Source organism: Martes martes, assembly GCF_963455335.1.
Source record: "Martes martes genome assembly, chromosome: X".
Classification (NCBI taxonomy): domain Eukaryota; kingdom Metazoa; phylum Chordata; class Mammalia; order Carnivora; family Mustelidae; genus Martes; species Martes martes.
This window is the reverse complement of record NC_137897.1, coordinates 59,137,728-59,163,657: the sequence shown is the minus strand read 5'-3', so window position 1 is coordinate 59,163,657 and position 25,930 is coordinate 59,137,728. Positions and strand designations below refer to the sequence as shown.

The following is a 25,930-nucleotide window of genomic DNA, read 5'->3' as shown; positions in this document are numbered from 1 at the left end:
TTAGATAGGTTTTATGGCAAAGGTGAGGGAAACTGCAAATGTATTAAGGTCCTTAATCAATTGGCTTTACATTAATCAAAAGGGAGATTATTCCGAGTGAGCCTCACGTAACCAAGCAAACCCTTTATAAGAGGATCCAGGCTTTTCCTAAAAGAAAGGTTCAAAGTAAAAGGATAACCAAGGGTACAAACACTGCAAGAAATATTAAAGGGAGTAGAAAGGAAAGACCAAAAGTGACAAAGACTAGAAAGGAACACAGAAAATCTCCAGAAACAATGACAAAACAAGTAATAAAATGGCACTAAATTCATCTGTAACAGGGATTACTCTGAATGCAAATGGACTAAATGCTTCAATCAAAAGACATAAGGTGTCAGAATGGATAAAAACAAGATCCATCTATATGCTGCCTACAAGAGACTCATTTTAGACCTAATGACACCTGCAGATTAAAAGTGAGGGCATGGAGAAAAGTATACCATGCATATGGAAGTCAAAAGAAAGCCCGAGTAGCAATACTTCTATCACGCAAACTAGATTTTAATCCAAAGACTGTAACGAGAGATGAAGAAGGGCACTCTATCATAGTAAAGGGGTCCATCCAACAAGAAGATCTAATAATTGTTAATGTTTATGCACCCCAAAGGGGAGCATCCTTAGTAACACTTAATAACAAACATAAAGGAACACATAATAACAAACATATTATTGATAATAATACAATAATAGTAAGGGACTTTAACACCCCACTTACAGCAATGGACAGATCATCTAAGCAGAAAATCAACAAGGAAACAGTGGCTTTGAATGACAACTGGACCAGATGGACTTAACAGATATATTCAGAATATTTCATCCTAAAGGAGCAGAATACATGTTCCTCTCAAGTGCACATGGGACATTCTCCAGAATAGATCCCATACTAGGTCACAAATCACGCCTTAACAACTACAACAAGACAGATTATACCGTGCATCTTTTCCAGCTACAATGGCACGAAACTTGAAGTCGACCACAAGAAAAAATCCGGAAAGACTACAAATACATGGAGGTTAAACAATGTACTACTACACAATGAGTGGGTCAACCAGGAAATCAAAGAAGAAATTAAAAAAATACATGGGGACAGATGAAAATGAAAACACAATGACCCAAAACTTTTGGGATACAGTAAAAGCAGTCCCAGGAGGAAAGTATATAGCAAAACAGGCCTACCTCAAGAAGCAAGAAAAGTCTCAAATAAAAAAAATCTAACCTTATTCCAAAAGGAGTAAGCAAAATAACAATAAATGAAACCTAAATCCAGCAAAGGGAGGGAAAATACTAAAGATTAGAGCAGAAAGAAATGATACAGAAACAAAAAAGAAAGAAAGAAAAAGAAAGAACAAAACCCAATAGAACAGATCAAAGACCAGGTGGTAGTTCTTTGAAAACATTAATAACGTTGGTAAACCTCTAGCAAGATTTGTCAAAAAGAAAAATGACCCAAATAAATAAAATCAGAAATGAAGGAGGTCACAACCACACCACAGAAGTATAAACAAGTACAAGAGAATATTATGAAAAATTATATGCCAACAAACTGGGCAATCTGGAAGAAATGGATAAATTCCTAGAAAATATAAACTACCAAAACTGCAACAGAAAGGAATAGAAAACTTGGACAAACCCATAATCTGCAAAAACAAATGAATCAGGAATCAAAAAAATCTCCATAAATGTCCATGGCCAGATGGCTTCCCAGGGGAATTCTACCATACATTTACAGAACAGTTAATACCTATTCTTAAACTATTCCAAGAAATAGAAAAGGAAGGGAAACTTCCAAACTCATTCAATGAGGCCCACATTACCCTGATTCCAAAACTAGACAATGACTCCACTAAAACAACAACAACAACAACAAACTATTGGCCAATATCCTGAAGAACATGGATGCAAAAATTCTCACTAAAATACTAGCGAATCAGGCGCATGGCTGGCTCAGTGGGTTAAAGCCTCTGCCTTCAGCTCAGGTCATGATCTCAGGGTCCTGGGATCGAGCCCCGCATTGGGCTCCCTGCTCAGTGGGGAGCCTGCTTCCTCCTGTCTCTCTCTGCCTGCCTCTCTGCCTACTTGTGATCTCTGTCAAATAAATAAAATCTTTAAAAAAAAATACTAGCGAAATAAGTCCAACAATACATTAAAAGAATCATTCACGAAGATCAAGTGGAATTTATTCCTGGGCTGCAGGGTTGGTTAACGTGTATTAATACAAGAAAAGAACCACATTATTCTTCCAATAGATGCAGAAAAAGCATTTGACAATGTACAACATTGTTTTGTGACAAAAGAACTCTACAAAGTAGGGTTATGGGGATATACCTCAATATCATGAAGGCCAAATACAAAAGACCCACAGCTAATACCATCCTCAATGGGGAAACAACTGAGAGCTCCTCCTCTGTAGTCAGGAATAAGACAGAGATGTCCACTCTCACCACTTTTATTTAACATAGTGCTCAAAGTCCTAGTCTCAGCCATTGGACAACAGAAGGAAATAAAGAACATCCAGATCTGGAAAGAAGATGTCAAGCTCTCACTATTTGCAGATGACATCATACTTTATGTAGAAAACCTGAAAGACTCCACCAAAAAATTACTAGAACTGATATATGAGTTCAATAGTCACAGAATACAAAATCAATGTAGAGAATTCTGTTGCATTTCTCTACACCAATAATGAATCAGCAGAAAGAGAAATCAAGGAATTGATCCTATTTACAATTGCAGCAAAACCCATAAGATACCTAGGAATAAACCTAACTAAAGAGATTAAAGATCTGTATTCTGAAAACTAGAAAACACTGATGAAGTAAATTGAAGATGACACAAAGGAAGGGAAAAACATTACATGCTCATGGATTGGAAGAACAAATAGTGTTAAAATGTCTATACTACCCAAAGTCATCTACACATTCAATGCAATCCCTTTCAAAGTACCACCAGCATTTTTCACAGAGCTAGAACAAACAGTTCTAAAATTTGTATGGAACTACATACAAAGAGCCAAAGCAATCTTGAAAAATAAAAGCAGAGCTAGAGGCATCACAATTCCAGACTTCAAGTTATATTACAGAGCTGTAGTCATCAAGACAATAGAATGGCACAAAAACAAACACATGGACAAAAAGAACAGAATAGAAAACCCAGAAATGGACCCATAATTATATGGTCAACTAATTTTCACTAAACCAGGAACAATATCCAATGGTTAAAGACAGTCTCTTCAACTAATGGTGTTGGAAAAACTGGAGAGCAACAGCAAAAGAATGAAACTGGATCACTTTGTTATACCATACACAAAAATAAAAAGGGATGAAAGATCTAAATTTGAGACAGGAAACCATCAAAATCCTAGAGGAGAACACAAGCAGTAACCTCTTTGACATTGACTCTAGCAACTTCTTAGTAGTTATGTCTTCTGAGGCAAGGGAAACAAAAGCAAAAATAAACTATTGGGACTTTATAAAAATAAAAAGCTTTTCTGCATAGAGAAGGAAACAATCAACAAAACTAAATGACAACATTTGGAATGTGAAAAGATATTTGCAAATGATATAGCTGATAAAATCCAAATATATTTCCATAGAGAAGGAAACAATCAACAAAACTAAATGACAACATTTGGAATGTGAAAAGATATTTGCAAATGATATAGCTGATAAAATCCAAATGTATATCCAAAATATATAAAGATACTATAAAACTCAACACCCAGGAAACAAATAATCCAGTTGCAAAATGGGGAGAAGACATGAATAGACATTTTTCCAAAAAAGACATCCAGATGGCTAACAGACACATGAGAAGATGCTCAACATCACTCATCATCAGGGAAATAGAATCAAAACTACAATGAGATATTACCTCACACCAATTAGAATGGCTAAATTTAACAACACAGGGAATAACAGGTGTTGGCAAGGATGTGGAGAATGGGGATCTCTTTTATACCGTTGGTGAGAAAGCAAACTGGTGCAGCCACTATGGAGAACATTATGGAGATTCTTCAAAAGGTTAAATATAGAACTACCCTATGATCCAGGAATTGCATTTCTAGGTGTTTACGCAAAGGATACAAAAATACTGATGTGAAGAGAAACAGGCATCCTGATGTTTATGGCAATATCAATTATAGCCAAAGTATGGAATGAGCCCCAATATCCATTGACTGATGAATGGATGAAGACGATGTAGTTTATATACACAATGGAATATAACTGAGCCATCAAAAGAATGAAATCTTGCCACTTGAAACGTGGATGAAGCTAGAGAGTAAAATGCTAAGTGAAATCAGTCAGTGTAAGACAGACACCATATAATTTCACCCATGTGTGCAATTTTAGAAATATAACAAATGAACATAAGGAAAAAGATAGAAGCAAAGCACAAAACAGACTGAAGTATAAAGAGAAATCTGATGTTGCTTGGAGGGGTATGAGCATGGGGATGGATTCAATAGGTGATGGGTATGGAAGAGGGCAGTGGTGATGAGCACTCGGTGTTGTATGTAAGTGATGAATCACTAGATTCTACACCTCATACTAATACTACACTGTATGTTAACTGACTGGAATCTAAATAAAAATTTTGGGGAAAATAACTAATCCTTTACATGAGTTAAAAAATTTAAACTATCAGGAAACTATAATTAAAACACTACATTATATAGTAATAAGGAGCATGAACTTTCGAATCAGACCCTCTGGATTTGGATATAAACTCTACCACTTCCAACCTGTGTATCCTTGAGCAATCCCTAAGCTTCCTTTCCCTCATTTGAAAAGTAAGTGTTATATTAGAACCTGCTCTGTATGGGCTTTAGAGAGTACAGAATTAGATGATATGAGTTAAAGCACCCAGTTCAGTGCTTAGAAAAAAATAAATGCTCAATAAATATTCCCCTCAAAAAAGGGGGAAAAGTGATAAGTATAACTTTATTATGTCAACTATTTATTTTATACTGCATTCTTTTGAAATCCTAATAGTGATAAATGTGGATATGTGTGTGTATACATATATATAAAGAAATTATAAAACTGTAAAACATATTATTGATCATTTTTTATTTGAATGCAAATGCAGGAGCATCTTTTCATGTATCTGTTAGCCATCTGGATGTCTTCTTTGGAAAAGTGTCTATTCGTGTCTTCTGCACATTTTGTAACTGGGTTATTTGCTTTTTGGGTGTTGAGCTTAATATTTTCAATTATACTGTTGGTGAGAATGCAGACTGGCACTGCCACTGTGGAGAACATTATGGAGTTTCCTCCAAAAGTTAAATATAGCACTACCCTATGATTCAGCAATTTTTAATTGAAAAAATCATCATACATACATACTCCAAATACATAGACAAGTGGGATAAAAATTACAACAACAACAACAAATTACAACACCCTCCCCACCCAGTTTTGAGATTGTGTAGTCAAGTTTGAAGTCCAACAAAGAAACTCTCTAGGGGTCCTAAACAAAGAGGAAACTCAAAGCCAGAAAAGTAAATAGCATTGAAGCCGCATGACCCATAGAAGAATCAGATATAGATGTAAGACAAAATCTGGGGTATATTTTTTAAAGATTTTACTTGTTTATTTGAAAGAGAGAGAGAGAGCAAGAGAGCAAGCGAGCAAGCAAGGGGAATGGCAGAGAAGTAGGGAGAAGGACAAGCAGGCTCTGTGCTGAGCATGGAGCCCAACACAGGGCTTGAACCCACAACCCTGAGATCATGACCTGAGATGAAATCAAGAGTTGGAGGTTTAAATGGCTGTGCCACCCAGGTACCCCTTTTTCTTTTCTTTTTAAATTTAAGATATAAAGTAAAATCATCATTTTGGTGTACAGTTCTTCAAGTTTTAATACATGCATATAGTAGTTGTAGTCAAACCCTTCCTCCACCTCCACTTGGCTGAAGTTTTAATACCCTGCTGAAATGGGTGGTAAGTTACATACACAGTTTTTGTAGTAAGCTGGGATTGGGCTTCCTGAAATAAATACTCCAAGAACTCTGACTGTTGACCTACAAATGTGTACTTATAAACAGGAAACCCATCCTCAGCTGTGGGGTCTCCATGAAAGAAATGCACTGGAAAACAAAAGCTAAAAAACAAAGACTCATCCCAAACTGGTAAATTCTATAGGGATGCTACAGAAGCAAACACAAACTGTTCCACAGTGACACCTCTACAACCTAGCATATATGCAGAACTCATGGGGAAGACAACTCTCTCTAAAAAAGAGATCATAACAAAAAATTACAAAGAAGGGGGGCGCCTGGGTGGCTCAGTGGGTTAAAGCCTCTTGCTTCGGCTCAGGTCATGATCCCGGGGTCCTGGGATCGAGCCCCGCATCGGGCTCTCTGCTCAGCAGGGAACCTGCTTCCCCCTCTCTCTCTGCCTGCCTCTCTGCCTACTTGTGATCTCTGTCTGTAAGGTAAATAAATAAAATATTTTAAAAAAAATTACAAAGAAGGAATCTCAGTACCATAACCAAAACCAAATAAAACAACCCAGAATATGTAAAAACAGGAAAATTTTGTCCCAAGGGAAATCTAATTGAATAATATATCGACTTAGAACTTGACAATCACTTGAAGTATTATACAGAAATTAGAATGAAATAAAAATATTTTCAGGCATCCCAAGTCTCAAAGTTTACTACACATTGAACTTCCATAAAGGGACCACAAAGGATGCACTATAACAAGGCTGAATTGAAACCAGTTAAAGAGTGTGATGTAATTAAGCACTGTTGAGCAAAGAAATCAGTAAATAATGTTGAAGAATTCAAGTACATACTGACTGTGAAAAGTATCATGACAATAATTAGTTTGAACAAGTTTATAGAATTCAATTCTAAACTACTACAACATGGAAGATAGAATGGGAAAGTTGAGAGCTCTAACTAACATTCTTGTCATTTTGGGAAGAAGGCTAGACATGTTAACTTTATACTGTTAGAAAAATGTATAGTAACATATATCTTTAAAATTGTGTGATCTTGAGCACCTGGGTGCCTCAGTGGGTTAAGCATCTGCCTTCGGCTCAGGTCATGATCTCAGGGTCCTGGGATCAAGCCCTACATCGGGCTCTCTGCTCAGCAAGGAGCCTGCTTCCCTGCTCTCTCTGCCTACTTGTGATCTCTCTATCAAATAAATAAATAAAATCTTTTTAAAAAATTGTGTAATCTCTGAACAAATATAAATAACAACCATAACTTCCAAACTGGTAGGGGGAAAAGCTCAGTCAGTTTATCTGAAGGAAGAAAAGAAGGGGAAAAGAAGTAAACAAAAATGATAGCAAAATAAAATACAAAATAATATAATAGAAAGAAGCCCAAATTATTTATAATTAATATATAAATGTAAATTAACCATAAATGTTTATTAAAGGAGACTCTCAGATTAGATATAAAAACAAAATCTAGGTATATGTTGCTTACAGAAAACAAACTAAAATAGAATCATACAAAAAGCTAACAATAATGGGATAAAAAAAAGATACACTAGGCAAAGATATGGCAATATTATTATCAAACAAAAGAGAATTCATGGTGAAAATCATTAATATAAATAAAAAGGAAATGACTTAATCTTTTATCAGCCACCAATAAAGTGTAACAATCATGAACTTGTATGTATCTCATAATCTCAGCTTGATTATAAAGCAATAGTTGAGCAAATTCTAAAAAGAGATTGACAATCTTTTTTTTTTTTTTAAGATTTTATATATTTACTTGACAGACAGAGGTCACAAGTAGGCAGAGAGGCAGGCAGAGAGAGATGGGGGGAAGCAGGCTCCCCGCTGAGCAGAGAGCCCGACGCGGGACTCGATCCCAGGACCCCGGGATCATGACCCGAGCCAAAGGCAGAGGCTTTAACCCACTGAGCCACCCAGGCGCCCCGAGATTGACAATCTTAATGGGACATTTTAACACAGATTTAACAAAGCACACAAATAAGCAGTACAGGTTTAGAAAATCTTGACAATTTAAAAATTTTTATCTTCTCTACAGGGTACTAATTATTTTGTGTTGATTTTCTACTTAACAACCTTATATAACTCTCTTGTTTTAATTAGCTTATATATAGATCTTTTTCTCTGGAAAATGATATAACCTATAATTTGCTACTATTTTCTCTCTTTCAATCCTTGTATATTCTGCTTCTATTTCTTATCTTCTTGCATTGACCATTATCATCCAATACAAAGTCAAATAGTAGTTGTGTAAATGGGCATCTTTGACATATTCCCATCTTTAAGGAGAACACTACAAATGTGTCCACATTAAGTAAAATGTTTGAAATAGATTTTTTTATGGTGGCAAATTGTTTTTATCAGTTTAGAAAGATCCTTTCTATTCCTAGTTAACTGAGAGTTTCTTTTTCAAGATTTTTATTTACTTACTATTTATTTAAGATTTTATTTTTTTATTTGAGAGAGAATGAGCGAGAAAGTGAGCAAGGGAGCAAAAGCAGGGTTAACTGCAGAGGGAGTGGGAGAATGCAGGCTGCCTGCTCAGCAGGAGGGAATGACATGGAATGTCATGTCATTCAGCCACAAAAAGAATGAAATCTTGTCATTTGCAACAACATGGTTAGAGATAGAGTGTATAAAACCAAGTGAAGGAAGTCAGTCATAGAAAGCCAAATACCATATGATGTCATTCATATGTGGAATTTAAGAAACAAATGAGCAAAGGAAAAAAATGAGAGAGACCAATTGAGAAACACTCTTTAACTATACAGAACAAACAGGTGGTTACCAGAGGAGAGGTAGGTGGGGGAGTGGGTGAAATAGGTGATGGGGACTAGAGTACACTTATTATGATGAGCACTGAGTAATGTAGAGAATTGTTGAATCACTATATTGTATACCTGAAACTAATGTAACACTGTATATTCATTATACTGGAATTAAAACAAAATCTTAAAAAAATAGAGCCTCTAATACATAGGACACAAAGAAAAGCTTATATAAATAAATATGTAACTTTAAAGCAATTAATTAAAATTGTCCTAAAATTAACTAGGAACTGGGTTATAAGAAGTGTTTAATCACCACATGAGTGGTGATCAAGAAAGTGAGGAGGCAAAACAGTGACTCCACGACTAGTGGCCTATGGTGGATCTGGAAGGAAAAAAACATTTTTCCTTCAACAAAAAGACATTGTGGAAGATCTAAGACCAGTTTCTGCCATTTTTCCTTAAATTCTAAAGGAAAGTCACTGAAATATATGATATCCTGTGTGGGGCAGAGTGAACTCAAGAAACATATTAAGAGGCCTTAATTAAAATTGAATTTGAGGGTTGCCCTGGGTGGCTCAGTTGGTTAAGCATCTGACTCTTGATTTCGGCTCAGGTCATGATCTCAGGGTCATGAGATCAACTCTTGCATTGGGTTCTGTGTGGAGTCTGCTTGGGTTTCTCTCTACCTCTCCTTCTGCCCCTTTCCCCACTCATGTGTTCTCTCTCTTTATCAAATAAATCTTTAAAAAGTAATAAAATTAAATTTGAAGCTAATAAATATGAGAGTTATAAAGAAAACCAACTGGGTTTGGGGAGTTCTTTAAAAGTAGACTATTTGGTATGAAGCAATAATCCTCATTGGCCTGTTGAAGAAGAGACAAAAAGGTAAAGTACATATGCTGAACTTTGAGAGATGATTCTATGGTGGAACTATTTATGTTCCATGGAGAAGCTGAAGAAAAAACATCTGAGGATGAAGGTTATGGTCCCTTTGGGTTTGGGGTATGGGTATTTGAAATACCCAAAGGAGCAAATTTGACAGAATCATGAAATAAACTAAGAAATTGTTTGACCATAGTGAAAAATGTCAACTGTCCTTCTGTGATTATTGTTCAGTAAAGCAGATGAAATTTATTAAAAATTCAAAAATTTTAATAATACAATGAACAAGTTTGACTTGATGAGAGTATATTGCGCTATATTGAACCTAAACTTTACATATGAAACAACTAAAATAAATTAATCTCAAAGAAAGTTTTAACAAATATGAAATATTTTAATTGATTAACTCTGATGCCTAGTAAGGAATAATACTTTTGAAAAGGTACATTAAATCATTTAAAAATTTTACAAAGTGGGCAGTATTTCTAATGAATAATTAGAATTTTTAGACAGGGGAAATAAGATAACTGCAAATTCTCATACTAGAGGAGAAGATGCCTGACAGTATGTATGCTAGATGTCAAACTCTGAAATTTATAAAAATAAACATTTGAGCAATGCAGCTAATATATAATAAGGTATAATAATTGTAATAAAATTTAGAACTGATATTTCATGTAATATAATAAAAATAATGGAATTAATAATAAAATAGTGTTAGTGCAGTGTTGAGAAAAAATGTGAAGACACTTAAACAATAGTAGGAATAAATAGTATAAACTAAAATCTTGAATGAGTGTTGAATTTTATTGAATACATTTTCTGAATTACATATTTTTTCATGTTGTAAAATTGTGTTGTTTTTTAAAATTTTTAAATTTTATTATGTTAACCTAATCATCATTCAGTACATCATTAGTTTTTGATGTAGTGTTCCATGATTCATTGTTTGTGTATAACACCCAGTGCTCTGTGCAATACGTGCATGCCCTCCTTAATACCCATCACTGGGCTAACCCATCCCCCCACGCTCTTCCCCTCTGAAACCCTCAGTTTGTTTCCTATAGTCCATGGTCTCTCATGGTTCATCTCCCCTTCGGATTCCCCCCTCTTTGTTTTTCCCTTTCTTCTCCTAATCTCCTCCATACTATTCCTTATGTTCCACATATAAGTGAAACCATCTGACAATTGTCTTTCTCTGCCTGACTGACTTCACTTGGCCTGATCCCCTCCAATTCCATCCAGGTCAATGCAGATGGTGGGTATTCGTCCTTTCTGATGGCTGAGTAATATTCCATTGTATGTATGGACCACATCTTCTTTATCCATTCATCTGTCAAAGGGCATCTTGGCTCTTTCCACACTTTGGCTATTGTAGATGTTGCTGCTATGAACATTGGGGTGCATGTGGCCCATCTTTTCACTACATCTGTATCTTTGGGGTAAATACCCAGTAGTGCAATTGCTGGGTCATAGGTTAGCTCTATTTTTAACTTTTTGAGGATTGTCCATATTGTTTTCCAAAGTGGCTGTACCAATTTGCATTCCCACCAATGTTGTAAGAATGTTCTCCTTTCTCCACATCCTCTCCAACATTTGTTGTTTGCTGCCTTGTCAATTTTTGCCATTCTAACTGGTGTAAGGTGGTATTTCAATGTGGTTTTGATTTGAATTTTCCTGATGGCTAATGATGATGAACATTTTTTCATGTGTCTGTTAGCCATTTGTATTTCTTCATTGGAGAAGTGTCTGTTCATGTCTTCTGCCCATTTTTTGACTTGATTATTTATTTTTTGGGTATGGAGTTTGGGAAATTATTTATAGATCTTAGATACCAGCCCTTTATCTGTAGTGTCATTTGCAAATATCTTCTCCCATTCCTTGGTTGCCTCTTTGTTTTGTTGACTGTTTCCTTTGCTGTGCAGAAGCTTTTTATCTTGATGAAGTCCCAACAGTTCATTTTCCTTTTGTTTCCCTTGCCTTTGGAGACATGTCTTGAAAAGAAGTTGCTGTGGCTGATGTCGAAGAGATTACTGCCTATGTTCTTCTCTAGGATTTTGATGGATTTCTATCTCACATTGAGGTCATTCATCCATTTTGAGTTTATCTTTGTGTATGGTGTAAGAGAGTGGTCAAGTTTCATTCTTCTGTATATAGCTGTCCAATTTTCCCAGCATTTATTGAAGAGATTGTCTTTTTTTCCGTTGGATATTTTTTCCTGCTCTGTCAAAAATTAGCTGACTGTAGAGTTGACGGTCCATATCTGGGCTCTCTATTCTGTTCCATTGATCTATGTGTCTGTTTTTGTGCCAGTACCAAGCTGTCTTGGTGATCACAGCTTTATAACATGTTTCTTCTATATGATATTTTCTCTTTAAAATTTGTCTATTATATAAACAACTTTAATGTAAGGGACATATAAGTAAACTACTCCCAGCAGCTAAAGAATACATATTAATATATATACATATATTCAGCCATCTTTGCATTTCTGGGATAAAACCTACTTGGTCTTCATGTTTTTTTTTTTTAAAGATTTTATTTATTTATTTGACAGACTGAGATCACAGGTAGACAGAAAGGCAGGCAGAGAGAGAGAGGGAAGCATGCTCCCCGCCAAGCAGAGAGCCCAACGCGGGGCTCGATCTCAGGACCCTGGGATCATGACCTGAGCCAAAGGCAGAGGCTTTAACCCACTGAGCCAGCCAGGCACCCCTTGATGTATTTTTTTAAAGATTTTTATTTATTTGAGAGTAAGAAAGAGAGAGTGAGAATGAGCATGAGCAGGGGAGGGATGCAGGGAGAGAGACAAGCAGATTCCCACTGAGCTAGAAGCCAGATGAGGGGCTTGATCCTGGGATCCTGGGATCATGACCTGAGAGGCAGATACTTAACTGACTGAGCCACCTAGGCAACCCTTGATGTATTTTTTTAAAAATTTATTTATTTTAGAGAGAGAGAGAGAGCACAATTGGGTGGGGCAGAGGGAGCAGGAGAGAGAGTGAGAGAGTCTCAAGCAGACTCTGCACTCAGTGTGGAGCTTGATATGTGGCTTGATCCCATGACCCTGAGATCATGACCTGAGCTGAAACCAAGAGTTGAATGCCCAGCTGACTGCATGACCCAGGCACCCCTGATGTATTTTTTATACATCAGTGCTGGATTGAGTTCACTATTTTATTTTTCTAGTTTGTCATTTATGTCCCTAAGTAAGATTGACATAAATTTTCTTGTATAATTCTTGTCCATGTTTGGTATGGAGTTTGTACTAGCCTCATAAAATATATAGGACAGATTGTTGCAGTGGTTTAATTAAGTTTATTTATTCCCTCCTCTTTTCAAACTCCACCAAAATAACATAAAAAATTAATAGAAATACACCTACAAGGACAGAATATAGGATTAAAGAGGGGTAATACAGGGGCCTTTGCTGAAGTATTATTTTTAAGATCTAAAGCAAATACAATAAAATGTTAAGCTATGACTAAGCTGTTGCAGGTACATGGGTATCCATTATCTTTTCCTTCATAATTTTTAGTTATGAGGAAATATTTATTAATGATAAAAATAAACAAAAAATAAAGAATTTAGTTTCAGAAAGTTATATGTGCTCTATAAGTACTTCTCAAATTTTAATGTGCATATGAATAACCTAGGGAATTCTTATTAAAATGCAGATACCAAATCCATGGGTCTGGAATCATTAGGTCCTGAGTTTCTGCATATCTTATAAGCTCCCAAGTGATGTCAATGCTGGTGGTCCATGGACCACTCTGAGTAGCAAGATTTTAAGGGAAATTAAACAAGGCAATGTGATAGAGAGTGGCAGGACAGGAAATAGTTTAACGAAGGTACTCTTGAACAGCTTCTCTGAACAATGATATTTGAGTCATTAAAAAGTCTCCAGGAGGGGTGCCTGGGTGGCTCAGTGGGTTAAAGCCTCTGCCTTCAGCTCAGTTCATGATCCCAGGGTCCTGGGATCGAGCCCCGCATTGCGCTCTCTGCTCAGCGGGGAGCCTGCCTCCTTTCCTCTCTCTCTGCCTGCCTCTCTGACTACTTGTGATCTCAGAGATCACAAGTAGTCAGAGAGGCAGGCAGAGAGAGAGGGGGAAGCAGGGTCCCTGCGGAGCAGACAGCCTGATGTGGGGCTCAATCCCAGGACCCTGAGATCATGACCTGAGCCGAAGGCAGAGGCTTAACCCACTGAGCCACTCAGGTGCCCCTTAAAAAAAATTAAAAAAAAAAAGTCTCCAGGAAGGGAGGATGTTCCAAGTAGTGGAAAAAGTAAGAACAAAGGCAGTCAGGTGGAAATAACTTCTGGCATTTTCCAGAAACTGAAAAGGGCACTGTGGCCTTCTTAAAGGACTTAAGTGTTTATTCCATACTTCAAGTGTAATTAAGTGAAAATATCACATATTTGGAGTCATAAAAACTAGGTTTGGTTTTCATCCCATTAGCTCTGGGCCCTCTGTCAAGCCACATAAATATGTGTGTTTCGTCATAAATACGTGAATATGTTTTTAAAGATTTTATTTATTTATTTGACAGAGAGAGGGAGCACAAGCAGGGGGGTGTGGGAGAGGGAGATGCAGACTCCCCGCTGACCAGGAAGCCCGACGTGGGGCTTGATCCCAGGATCCTGGGATCAGGACCTGAGCTGAAGGCAGATGCCTAACTGACTGAGTCACCCAGGCACCCCTAAATATGTAAATATTAATGAATAATGCCTATTCTCCAGTGTTGATGTGGGGATTAAATAAGATAAGGTATTAAAAAGCACTTTGTAAATTGCAAAATGCTATACACATATGAGTACAATTATTGCATAATTAAAGTGCTGTCATGTGATCTGAGTCTGCAACAGCTATTTATAGTGGCTTTTATTGTGTGCTCCTGTTTCTTTTAATATTTTAAACACATGTCAAGTGCTACAGGCCAACTTGGCCTGTCTGTTGTTGCAGTTCTCTAACAGCGCACGACTCTCACTATGCTTCATGTTCTATTTCTGGGTGCAGTGGAAATTTTCTTTGACTCATTTGGCTCATGTTTGACCCACTTTAGCTCATCACAGAGTAACTACTTGGATATTTCAGTGTGATTCACATTTCCTCATCAGAATAGTTGACTTGTAGTGAATACTACTTCAGTAAAAATATGTTGACTCCATTCAAAGAGTTGATCCATGCCAATAATGCCTTTAGATAATTCTAACGAAACTTCTCAAGAATCCTGAGAAATCATCTATAGGGTTAGGTGTTTCAGAATTCTGAGGTCTTAACTCATTTAAAATCTTACAATTCTATATGGCCCCTACAGACTTTCAATTAACCTTGTCTTTGAGTATAGAAAACATCTTTAGTGTAAAGAACAGTGGAATAGGAGCCAGGATACCTCTGTTGTAATTCTGACTCTAATACTACATGGCCCTGGTCTTTTTTTATCTACTAGGAATGAGGAATACCCCCCCAAAATTATTGTTAAGAATGAGCAAATGAATGTGTATGAGTGTTTCTGCAAGTATAAAAATTCAAAATATTATTTTGCCACCTTATATGTAACAATCTCTCACAAAATATAATGGTACATAGATTAGTATATATTTTTTGTAAAAACTAGAGCATTATTGGACAATGCTTTACCTGGATAGAAAGATTCAGTGGCAACACAATTATTTGCCTGTCTTGTGTAAAAAGTTTGAATACGCAGTGGTGAATATAAAATTGCACCTGCATCACTGCCTATAGGGTTTTAAGCAACGCTGACACTTGGAGATGCAGTCTTCCAGAAATCTGTAAGCATTTAAATATTTTGTTCGATGACAGTAGTGATGTAGGAAAAGACATTAGGGTTTGATGCCAAAGGCCAAAAAGTAATTCTAGAGACATCGTTGGTACAAGGTGATTTTATTTAAGCATGGGACAGGGCCTATGGGCAGAAAGAGCTGTACCTGGGGTCATGAGGACTGGCCCATTATATACTTTCAAGTTGAAAGGGGGTTAGGGATAGTGTAAGCCTCCCAGGTATTTTGGAAACACGGTTTTCAGGATCCTGAGGGGGCTAGCTATTGTTGGAAAGGTCTTTTATTACCGTTTAGTAAAAACTCAGCCACCAGACTCCACAGATGTATATCTGTGGGTTATATGCTTGAAGCATGATTGCCAACATGTATTTGGGGGTGGTGGGGGTAGAGATAAAGGAAGTTTCCAAAGGAATTTTTATATGTTAAAGCAGACTTACAGGATCCTGGGGGTGGGCAGTTCAGATGCCTCTTGCCCTAGCAAAGTATTAACAGGGATGCCACTGAGTTCCTAGAGGAATGTCACTCTGCCTGTTTCAAGGATTTGTCAATGGATTGTTGATAGTAAGGAAATTTAATAATTTTCTTCTGCCTTTGTTTCTCACATCAGCGAGAAAAGAATAAAAACCTGGGTCCTGTCCCCGTGCTTTAATAAAATCACATTGTACCAACGATGTCTCTAGAATTACTTTTTGGCCATTGGCATCAAACTCCAATGTCTTTTCCTACATCGCTACTGTCATCAATAAAAACTATGGGCTTCTCTACATACATCTTCATTTTACTATCTGTCAGCCAATCTAGCTGTTTTGCAATAATTCGGGATGCTGCAGAAACCAAATGGAAGAGCTACAAAGTGAGGCAAATTAGCAAAGATGTGTGTGTGTTTGTGCGTGTGTGTGTAAAGAGCAACAGACCAAAGGAAAACTGCCCCAAGGTTTGCGCAAAAGTGAACTATCAGCCTGAAACTCAAAAATCAGCCTGAAACCCAGTGTATCTCACGGTTCATTAAGTCTCCACCCTGGGTAAATTAATATCTATAGTTTAATCTACCCTAAGAGTTAGTGCTAAGGAGAGTGAAGAATATGCAAAGGGAGGATGGAGTGAAGCGCTGCACTGAGTTGGAAGCCGTGAGAAAAGTGGAATGCTTGGACAAGATAGGGTTGGCAGATTTAGCAGTATTTGGGACATAATTATACTAAAAAATGACTCGTTTATTTCAAGTGCAAATTTAACTGAGCATCCTGTATTTTATGAGGCAGATCTAGGAAAACAGAGAAAGACAACGTTATTCTTACGTTACCGGTTGCGTAAAACACTCAAAGTAGCTCCCTGGAAGATAAAAGGGGTGGAGCCCAAGCGCCTGACTCTCCGCTAAGTTATTTCCGGTCTGGGGCCCTGAGAAAAAGAGAGGGAGGCGAGAGAAGAATAAGGTTGCTGAGTTGGGTCCGCCAGCGTCCCACAATCCTTTGCTCTCGGTTCCTCTTTCCTCGCTCAAGATGGCGCTGCTCTCGATACATTCTTCACGCTGGGCAGCCGCCGGGGCTGCTTTCGAAAAACGCCGGCATGTCGTGTTTCTGATCCGACCTCTAGTCTCTGTCCGTGGCGCAGGTTCTCAGTGGAGATCACGGCAGCTCGGCGTTTCGGGAACCGCTCGATTTTCCCAGGTGAGATGCCATCACATGGTAGAGTAGGGTGAAGGACAAAGGGACCTATAGGGAAAAGTTTGCCCTCGTGTCCTTGGGTCAGAGAGAACTCCAAGAAGAAAGGTTGTCAGTGCTAACTCGTAATATCAGTAAGTGAAGGAAATTGGGGTTAGTAAGTTGAGGAAAGGGTGAAGAAAACCTTTGTGGCATAGCGCACGGGAATGGAACGGAAGGTTTTGGTCAGAGGGCACCTAAGCGCTAGTGACTCTCGCAGGATTTACATTTTTTTTTTCTTCTGAATTTAAGAGATGGGGTAGACAGGATTCCCAGATTGCTTATCCTTCCAAATGCAAGGAAAACTGAGCTGCTTTCCAGAGTTAGTAATGGAATTTGTAACCAGTATGCCCATGGTTCAGATTTTACTCATTTGAAAGTAGCTATTAGGGGAGCACTGTAAGATGACAGCAAAGCTACGTGTAAACAAGAGGCAAATCGATTTGGCAGCAGTTAACTTTCCGCTGACAGTGGTTCCTGATAGGCCGAAACCGTAACTATCTTTCTCTCCAAAACATTGACCGCCCTAAATTCATATGTAAACACGATTGTTCTTTGATCTGAGAATAGTGTTCTTCTGTTCATACAGGTCCCTTTGGAAACCGTAAGGCTGGTTATCTTTAATTAATGGAGTTTTTGTTATAGTGCCTCTTAATATCTGTGTCTATTGTTATCCCTCACTCAGCAGTCTCAAATAAATTATTTGTACTTGTACTTTAGTGTATCATTCATTTACTATATATTGGCAAAAAGTTTAATTCCCATTCAGTGATACTTGTTCATCAGTATCACTGAAGTATTTTCAGTTTTGTATGAGAAGCACCCTCATAAATTTTGATTCTGCGTGAACAGATATTTAATATCTACTGTGTACATAGGGCTATGCTCAATAATGGGGGTACCAAGAGAAACATATATTAATGCCTTCAAGATTGATCAATTTAGTTAGGGAGATGGAATCTATGCATTATAAGGATAACTAAAAAACAGTGTAGGTTAAATATCAAATGAACAGTATAAACAATAAGAACAATAAACATCTAGAGGAAATGGTGGTAATTAAGGACCAGATCACAGAGAGGATCTCATGCTGGTGATAGAAATGGGGAGAACATTTTAAGCAGGGAGAATATCGAATGACACTAGGCATGTGGAGTGCTGGAGAAATTTTATCTATTTTTTCATCCAGTAATTACTGAACACCTTTACAGCAGTGAACAGAATAAAATACAGGCCAGCTCTTAAAGAGTTTAAAATCTAGTAAGGGAAAAAGGTAAGTGAACAGACAAATATAATTCAGTAGTGCAATGATGGGGAAGGTAGAGAGTATTGGAAGAGTGTATGGGAAAGGCATCAAGTCTAATTTTGAGGTGGGAAAAATGCCTTGAATAACTGATATCTAAGCTAAGCCAAGACCTTAAAAATTAAGAGAAATTAGCTAAAGAGGGAATAGTGTGTGCAGAGGCCCACAGGGAAGAGAGAACATGTACTTTTTGTAGAACTACATATAGTTTTAGGTTATTGAGGAGTTTAGGATAAAAGTGGCACCTTAGGCTAGGGGAGCAATCCAGATCATTTTAATAAAGTTTTAAAAACACTTTATAGTTGAAAGTTTGGAACACATGATTTCTTGGGAACCATTCTTGTTCTGTAGTCCTCTAAAAAGTCTGATGAAGTTAAGATAAAATTTGTAGGACTTTGTCAGACTGGGAGGCTGAGGGGGCTGGAGAAGTTACTGGTATTTTCAGAAGAAGTAATGGAAATAAAAAATTAGCCTTCTCTGTTTTCATGAACACTGTCCCCACAACTTTCTTCCCTATTGTCTTCTGTACATCTTACCATTCCTTTTGGTTACCATTTCCAAAGTGAAAAACAAGGGAAAGATGTTACTTTTGTTTTCTACTTCTTAAAGGCATGGAACTCTTGCCTTAATTTTTAAAAAATGTAGATTTAATGGAAAGATGAAGGAATGGTTATAAGGCTTTTAGCAGAACCTGATATAGCCTAAGGCATCTTCAAATAGTGATTTGTGATTAAGATTACAAAATAGAGGCTTCTCTATTTGTAAAGTTTGTCGGTTGAGCATTTGACTTTTGGTTTTTGCTCAGGTCATGATCACCGGGTCCAGAGACTGAGCCCTGCTTTGGGCTCTGTTTGGCATCTGCTTGGGTTTCTATCTACCTCTCCCTCTGCCCTTCCCCCCTCAAATAAATAGATCTTTAAGGAAAGATTACAAAATAAATATTAATATGTATTTTTAGGATAGTTGTTAGTAAATAGCATAATATTTTAGAGCTGAAAAGAACCTTAGTGCAGTGTTAATGAAATCATGTTAATAGTTTGGATAAGCACTTTTTAAATATGAAATTCAGTGGAATAAGAAAGAAAATATCAGTGCTTTATACATATTAGGGGAAGTAATGCTTTAGGTACTGTTGTTTATATGTGTATATATACACTCCTACATGTATGTGATTACTGGGATGCATTGTAAAATGTGTTTTTCATATAGGGATGATACCCTAGAACTAAGCTGTGCAATATGGTAGTCACTAGCTTCATGTGGCTGTTTAAATTTAAATTAAATTAAAAATGTAATTCCTTGGTTGCATTAGCTGCGTTTCAGGGGCTAAAAAGGCACATAGGTATGGGACATTTCCATCATTGCAGAAAGTTCTGTTCAAACAGTGCTACTTTAGAGAAGATCATATCTAGCCTTAGGATTTTACAGATGAGGTAACTAAATCCTAGTATAGATAAATGACAGTCTTTAAGGCCACTCATTCATTTATGGCCTTCTGTGTGTCAGGTATTTATATGAAGGTAAATAAGATTCTGGCAGACATTAAACATACAATCAATGTTGAATTGTAAAGATATACTTTTTAAAGATTCTATTTATTTATTTGAGAGAGGGAGTGAGGGAGGAGGGTCAGAGGGAGAAGCAGACTCCCGCTGAGCCAGGAGCCCATCACGGGGACTCCAGGATCATGACCTGAGCTGAAGGCAGATGCTTAATAGACTGAACCACTCAGGTGCCCTGTAAAGATACTTCTACTGGAGTACTGTTAATAGAGGGAAATACCTTAAACATAAAAGTTTTTTTAATTAAAATTGTTAGTATGATAAGATTTAAATTGTAATGATTTATTATGTAGTTGCCTCTTTACTACATTAGTTAATATTAAAAAGACATGAATTTTGAGTGATAGAATTTTTTCATCAATATTTATGTGGTAGAAACTGAAGTATCATACAGTTAGTCCACAGCACTTTTTATCTAAGTTTAAAAAGTTCTTAATTCTTGATCCTGACACTGATCATACACTTTTCATTTGTTCTTTTAAAACATCTTTTTTGAGATTAATTCACATACTATATAATTCACCCATTTAAAGTGCGCAATTCAGTAGATTTTAGTATATTTAATGATCCATAGCATTGTTCCCATGGCAAATTTTGCATTTTTATTACATCAGAAGCAAATTTGCTACTCTATTGGCTATCACCCCTAATCTCCCTCCCTTACCAGCCCTAAGATACCACCAGTCGATGTTCAGTTTCTATAATTTGTCCATTTTGCACTTTCACATAGATGGAATCATATAATATGTGGTCTTTTGAGACTGGCTTCTTTTGCTTAGTATTATGTTTTCAAGGCACATCCATATTATGGCATATATTAAGTATTTCACTTGTTTTTATGGCCAAGTAATATTCAGTGTGGATATGCAGTGTTGTCTTTATGCATTCATTAGTTGGTGGGCATTCAGGTTTTTTTCCCCCCATCTTTTGGCTATTATAATAATGGTGCTATCAACATTCATGTACAAGTTTTGCATGGGCATAAGTTTTCATTTCTCTTGGGTGTATATCTAGGAGTTGCTGGGCAATATGGTAACTCTATGTTTAATTCTATAAGGAACTGCCAGACTGGTTTTCAAAGGACTGCACCATTTTACATTACCATCACAAGTCCAGGAGGGTTCCAGTTTCTCCACCTCCTCACTAATAGTTATTCCTACCGCACTTTTTACTAGTGAGTGTGAAGTGTTCTCTAATTTTTGGTTTTGATTTGTGTTTTCCTGTTGACAAAAGACACTGAACATCTATCCGTGTGCTTATTGGCCGTTTAAATCTCTTTTTTTGAGGAATGTCTCTTCAGGTCTTTTGCCCATTTTTTAATTGAGTCTTTTAATTATTGAGATGTCAGAGTTATTTATATATTACAGATTCAGGTTCTTTATCAGATATGTGATTTGCAAATATTTTCTCCCATTCTGTGGGTTATCTTTTGACTTTCTTGATAATGTCCTTTGAAGCGCAAAAGCTTTTCATTTTGATAAAATTTATCTATTTTTTTCTTTTGTTGGTCATACCTTTTTGTGTTATAGCTAAGAATCCATTGCCAAATCTGAGGTCATGAAGATTTACCATGTTTTCTTCTAAGAATTTTATAATGTAATCCTAGTGAGATATAGAAACATTGCTCTTGTATAGTTCTAGTTCCATTTCCCCACTTTGTTTTAATATATATTACACTTATAAATGTTACAGTCCTAACAATACATAATCATATTTACTACTTTATACAATGTATGACTTTAAAAGAAGCTGAAAGAAGAAAGGAAGGCAAGTAAATATTTATTTTGTTACACTAGCCTTTGTAATTTATCATTTCTAGTTCTCTTCATTTTTTTCTCTTGTGTTTGATTTACCTCTAGAGTCATTTTCTTATCCCACTATAGCTGTGCTCCCATCTATCTCCTGTGTGGTATTATTGGCAAGTATATTGCATCTCTATATGTCATAGGCTCAACAATTAATTTTATGCATATTATTTTATACAGTTGCTTTTTAAATTGGTTCAAAGAAGAAGGTAAAAAAAACTGTGCATTTATACATTCTGGTGCTCTTTGTTTTGGAGTGTGTGTGTGTGTGTACATGTGTGCACGCATATTTGGATTATAGTCTGAGGTCACTTGTTTTCAGCCTGAAGAATTTCCTTTAGTATTTCTTGTAAGGCATGTGTAAACACATTTCCCAGTTTTCGTTTATCTGCGAATGTTTTTGTTTTGTCTTCATTTTTGAACAGTATATTTTCTGGATATAGGATTCTTGCTTGACAATTTTTTTGAATGCTTTGAATATTATCCAACTGCCTTCCAGACTACACATTGTTTTTGCTAAGAAATCAGCTGTTAATCTTGTTGGGGTCCTCTTGTTGGGAAGGAGTCTTTTTTTCTTCTTGCTACTTTCAAGATGTTCCCCTTGTTTTGGCTTTTAATGTTTTTACTATAATGTATCTGTGGATCTCTTTGTATGTTTCCTCCTTGGAGTTTTTTGCACTTTCTGGATGTGTAAATTACATTTTAATATGTAAGTTCTTTTTAAGAAGCTTTGGAAATTTTCAGCCATTATTTCATCAAGTAGTTTTTCTTTCCCTTTATAGTTCTCCTTTTCTTCTGAAACAGTCATTATCCATATGTTCGTTTGCTTAATAATGGCCCTCATTTCTCTGAAGCTGTGTTCATTTTTCCTCACTCTTTTTTTTATCTTTGTTCTTCATATTGGATAATCCCTATTGTTCTGTCTTCAAGTTTACTAATTATTTCTTCTGCCAATTCACAACTGCTGTCAGTCCCCTCTAGTGAATAGTTCATTTTAGTTACTATAATTTTCAACTCTAGAATTTCCATTTAGTTTTGTTAAAATAATTCCTATTTGTTATTGATATTCTCTATGTAATGTTACATTGTCATCACACCTTCTTTTATTTCTTTAACATGGTTTCCTTTAGTCTTTGGACATATTATTAATGATTACTTAAAAGGCTTTTTCTTTGCAGTCTGACATTTGGTCAAAACCACAGGCAGTTTCTCTTGCCTGCTTTTTCCCAGGGTATAGGTTATACTTCCTTGTTTCTTTGCATGTCTTGCAATTTTTTTGGAAACTGGACATTTTAGATAATGTAGTAACTCGGGGTACTGGTCCCCTCCTTCCCAGGGCTTGTTATTGTTATTTACTTGCTTTTCTATTTTGTTGAAGACTGGCTGGACTATTTTAGTGATGTCTTTCTTCCCCCCTCTCCCTGCTGCCTACTTTGCAGTGTAAAAGCCTCTAATGTTGCTTCTTAAGGGGCGTAGCCTTGAGTATGTCCATAGTTACCTTGGGATGACAGTGGTTTTGCTGGGGATTTCTGTCTCTTTCCCAGTTATGTTCCATTAGTTGCTGGCAGATTGTACTGCTATTTTCAATAGTGCCCTGGGGCAAAAATTGTTCCACAGACTAAAGCAATCAAATTGGTGTTGCTTTGAAGTGATAGTTCCTGAGGACAACGTTTTGAGATTTTTTCTGATCCCAGGCAGGCTCCTCCGAGCTACCTCCCTTCTTGTTTTTCTGGTTCTCGGGCAAACCAGCTGACCCACAGTTTAGCTTCTGTGGCTGATGATTCCATCAGTTTTTTCCCACTTGGCCTTTCACAAGAAACCTCCACTGTTTTTGAGAGCAAACTGAGGCATGAACTTCTCCACATTAAGTCAATTCCTGTGGGAAGAGATGAGGAGCTATATGTTTTAGGGTCTTCTCCTACCAGGCAGAAATCTGGCAGCCACGGATCTGAAGCTGGGGGTGGGGACAGTGGTGGCCTCTCTCTGAGTGATACCCCCACCTTAGGAGTTGAGTGCTAGTGGGGAGTAAGAGGAGTTCTTTTTGGTATGCTTCTCCTGATATAGAACCAGCCTCTTAGAAGTCAGTGTTAAGGCGATTGGGCCTTCAGCAATCAAGTATTCTCAGTGGCACCACACTCAAGGTCAGGCTTTGTCCCTTCTGTGGGGATGTGTGGAAGAAGGGAGCCCCTCCTTCTTGACCACATTAGCCCAGAAGCTAGTTTCAGCAATAGGTCACTGGGGGAAAGATGAGAGAAATGCTGATGTCCGGTCTTTCCCAGGAAGATAGTTTTCTAACTGGGAGCTCATGAAAGGGAGGGGGGCAATGTACTGTGCTCTTAGCTATACAAGTCTCAAGTGGAGTTTCCATATTGCCAAACTGGGAGTGGGGAGGCAGGGAGTAGATGCTGGTTCAAACACCACAGACTTGCTATTCTTATTGAGCTCTAGTAGCTTTTCTTGAGTAAATGTTATTTCATTTGCTGTATGCCCCAGGACCATTTCTAGGGACATTAAATGGTGGTCCTTTTGTAACTTGCCAGTTTTGCTGAGGAATGGGTCTAAGGAGATCTTATGTTGTCATGCTAGAAGTGAAACTCTCTTCATTTGATTTTGACCGGCTTGCGTTCTTTGGTTTATACTCCATGCAGCAGAATGGTCTGTCCTTTCTGTTTGGTTTTTAGAAGATATTCCCATTGAGGACTGTCTGGCATACCTTTTACTTTAGTGTATTTACCTTGTATATTCTATTTAATAGTTCTTTTGAATAGGTACTGTTTTGTTTTCATTTGTTGGTTCACATTTCATTTGTTTTCATCATGGACAAAGGATGAGAGCTTTAATATTTCCCGGTAGTAAATTCCACCTTCCTGCAGTCCCACTGCTGACTGGCTGCTGCTAAGAGACTTTACTTCTGGCCTTCGTATTAATTGAAGTAGATTATAACAACACTAATGAAACAATCCTCCTGCTTTGCTTTTTAGAGATCCTAGTTTTAAGATACAGGTTTTATATTATAAGATGCATATCAAGAAATGACAGTGATTACTGAGAAGACATAAAATGTAACAAGAAAATCAAGAGCAGAACTTAAGAGGAGAAAACTAAGGGTATTTTTAAGGGGATTTTGCATGGAACTTAAAAGAGGGTGAGAGGTGATTCACTGACATTTAAAGTACCTGATGGGCATTTTTTTTTTAAATTAAAGGTTTTCCTTCCAGTAGTTAAGTGATACCTGAACTTACCTGGAATATTAGTTTATAAAAAGAGACATAGACTTAAGTTGTAGGAAGAGGGATTTAATGTGCATATAAAAAAGAATTTCTTAAATTAATAGTCTTTTTATTGGAAGAGCAAGGAAGACTTTAACCTAAGGGGCAGAAGGAATAACCATTAATTATAATTTAGATATCTTCTTGAAGATAGAACTGACTTAAATTTATATCATTCAGGATCAAAACTGACTTTAATAGGGGTGATTTGGCAGAAAGAACATTGGTAAACAGAAGAGTTGGATTCTAGTCTTGGCTTTGGTGTTAGGAGAACTAGAACAAATCATTAAACAATAATTTGCAGTCATTAGAAGAATATAAGTTATTAAGAAGCAATGGCCTAGTTTTGAGAAAAGCAGGACATACCAAACCAGTTCAGTTCTTCATATGAGAGAGTGATAAGGTACTTAGAAGCATAGTCTGTCTTGATTTCAGTAAGGCTTTCCGTTATTTTCCTCTATATCATTCTCACCCAACAAGCCAGGAAGGAATGATGTTGTATACTGTTAAGGGGTCTTGAGATAGTAGTATAGTAGTAAGTAAATCTCACTGGAGAAAATACAGATAATTTGAAGGATTTTGATTTATAAGTATTAAAGAGGACGAACAACTGGTATACAAAGGACATAGCATGATATAGTGGAATGAACATTGTCATCAGGACACCTGCCTACCTGAGTTCTATTTCTACTCTTGATTATCTTGGACAGATCACTTGTTCTTTTGGACTTGGTTTCTCTAAAATAAGATTCAGCTACTTGATCTCTAAAGATTCTCAATTCTTTAGTTTCCTGACTCTGATCTTCTGGGAGTAATCCTTTGCATAA

The 25,930-nt window shown here is 36.9% G+C and overlaps 1 protein-coding gene across 3 annotated transcripts in view; it reads left to right on the top strand.

The window, feature by feature from the left end:
- The first annotated feature begins 16,872 nt into the window (after positions 1 to 16,872).
- Positions 16,873 to 25,930, top strand: part of ABCB7 (ATP binding cassette subfamily B member 7) — a 149,322-nt gene continuing 140,264 nt past the window's right edge. Inside the window, exon 1 of one of the 3 annotated variants that reach the window (XM_080794831.1) lies at positions 16,873 to 17,131. In XM_080794831.1, the coding sequence (XP_080650957.1) occupies positions 16,964 to 17,131 (168 nt within the window). In that variant the 5' untranslated portion in view covers positions 16,873 to 16,963. The remainder of the gene's footprint in view (positions 17,132 to 25,930) is intronic. The other 2 variants (XM_080794833.1, XM_080794832.1) reach the window with 2 other exon arrangements.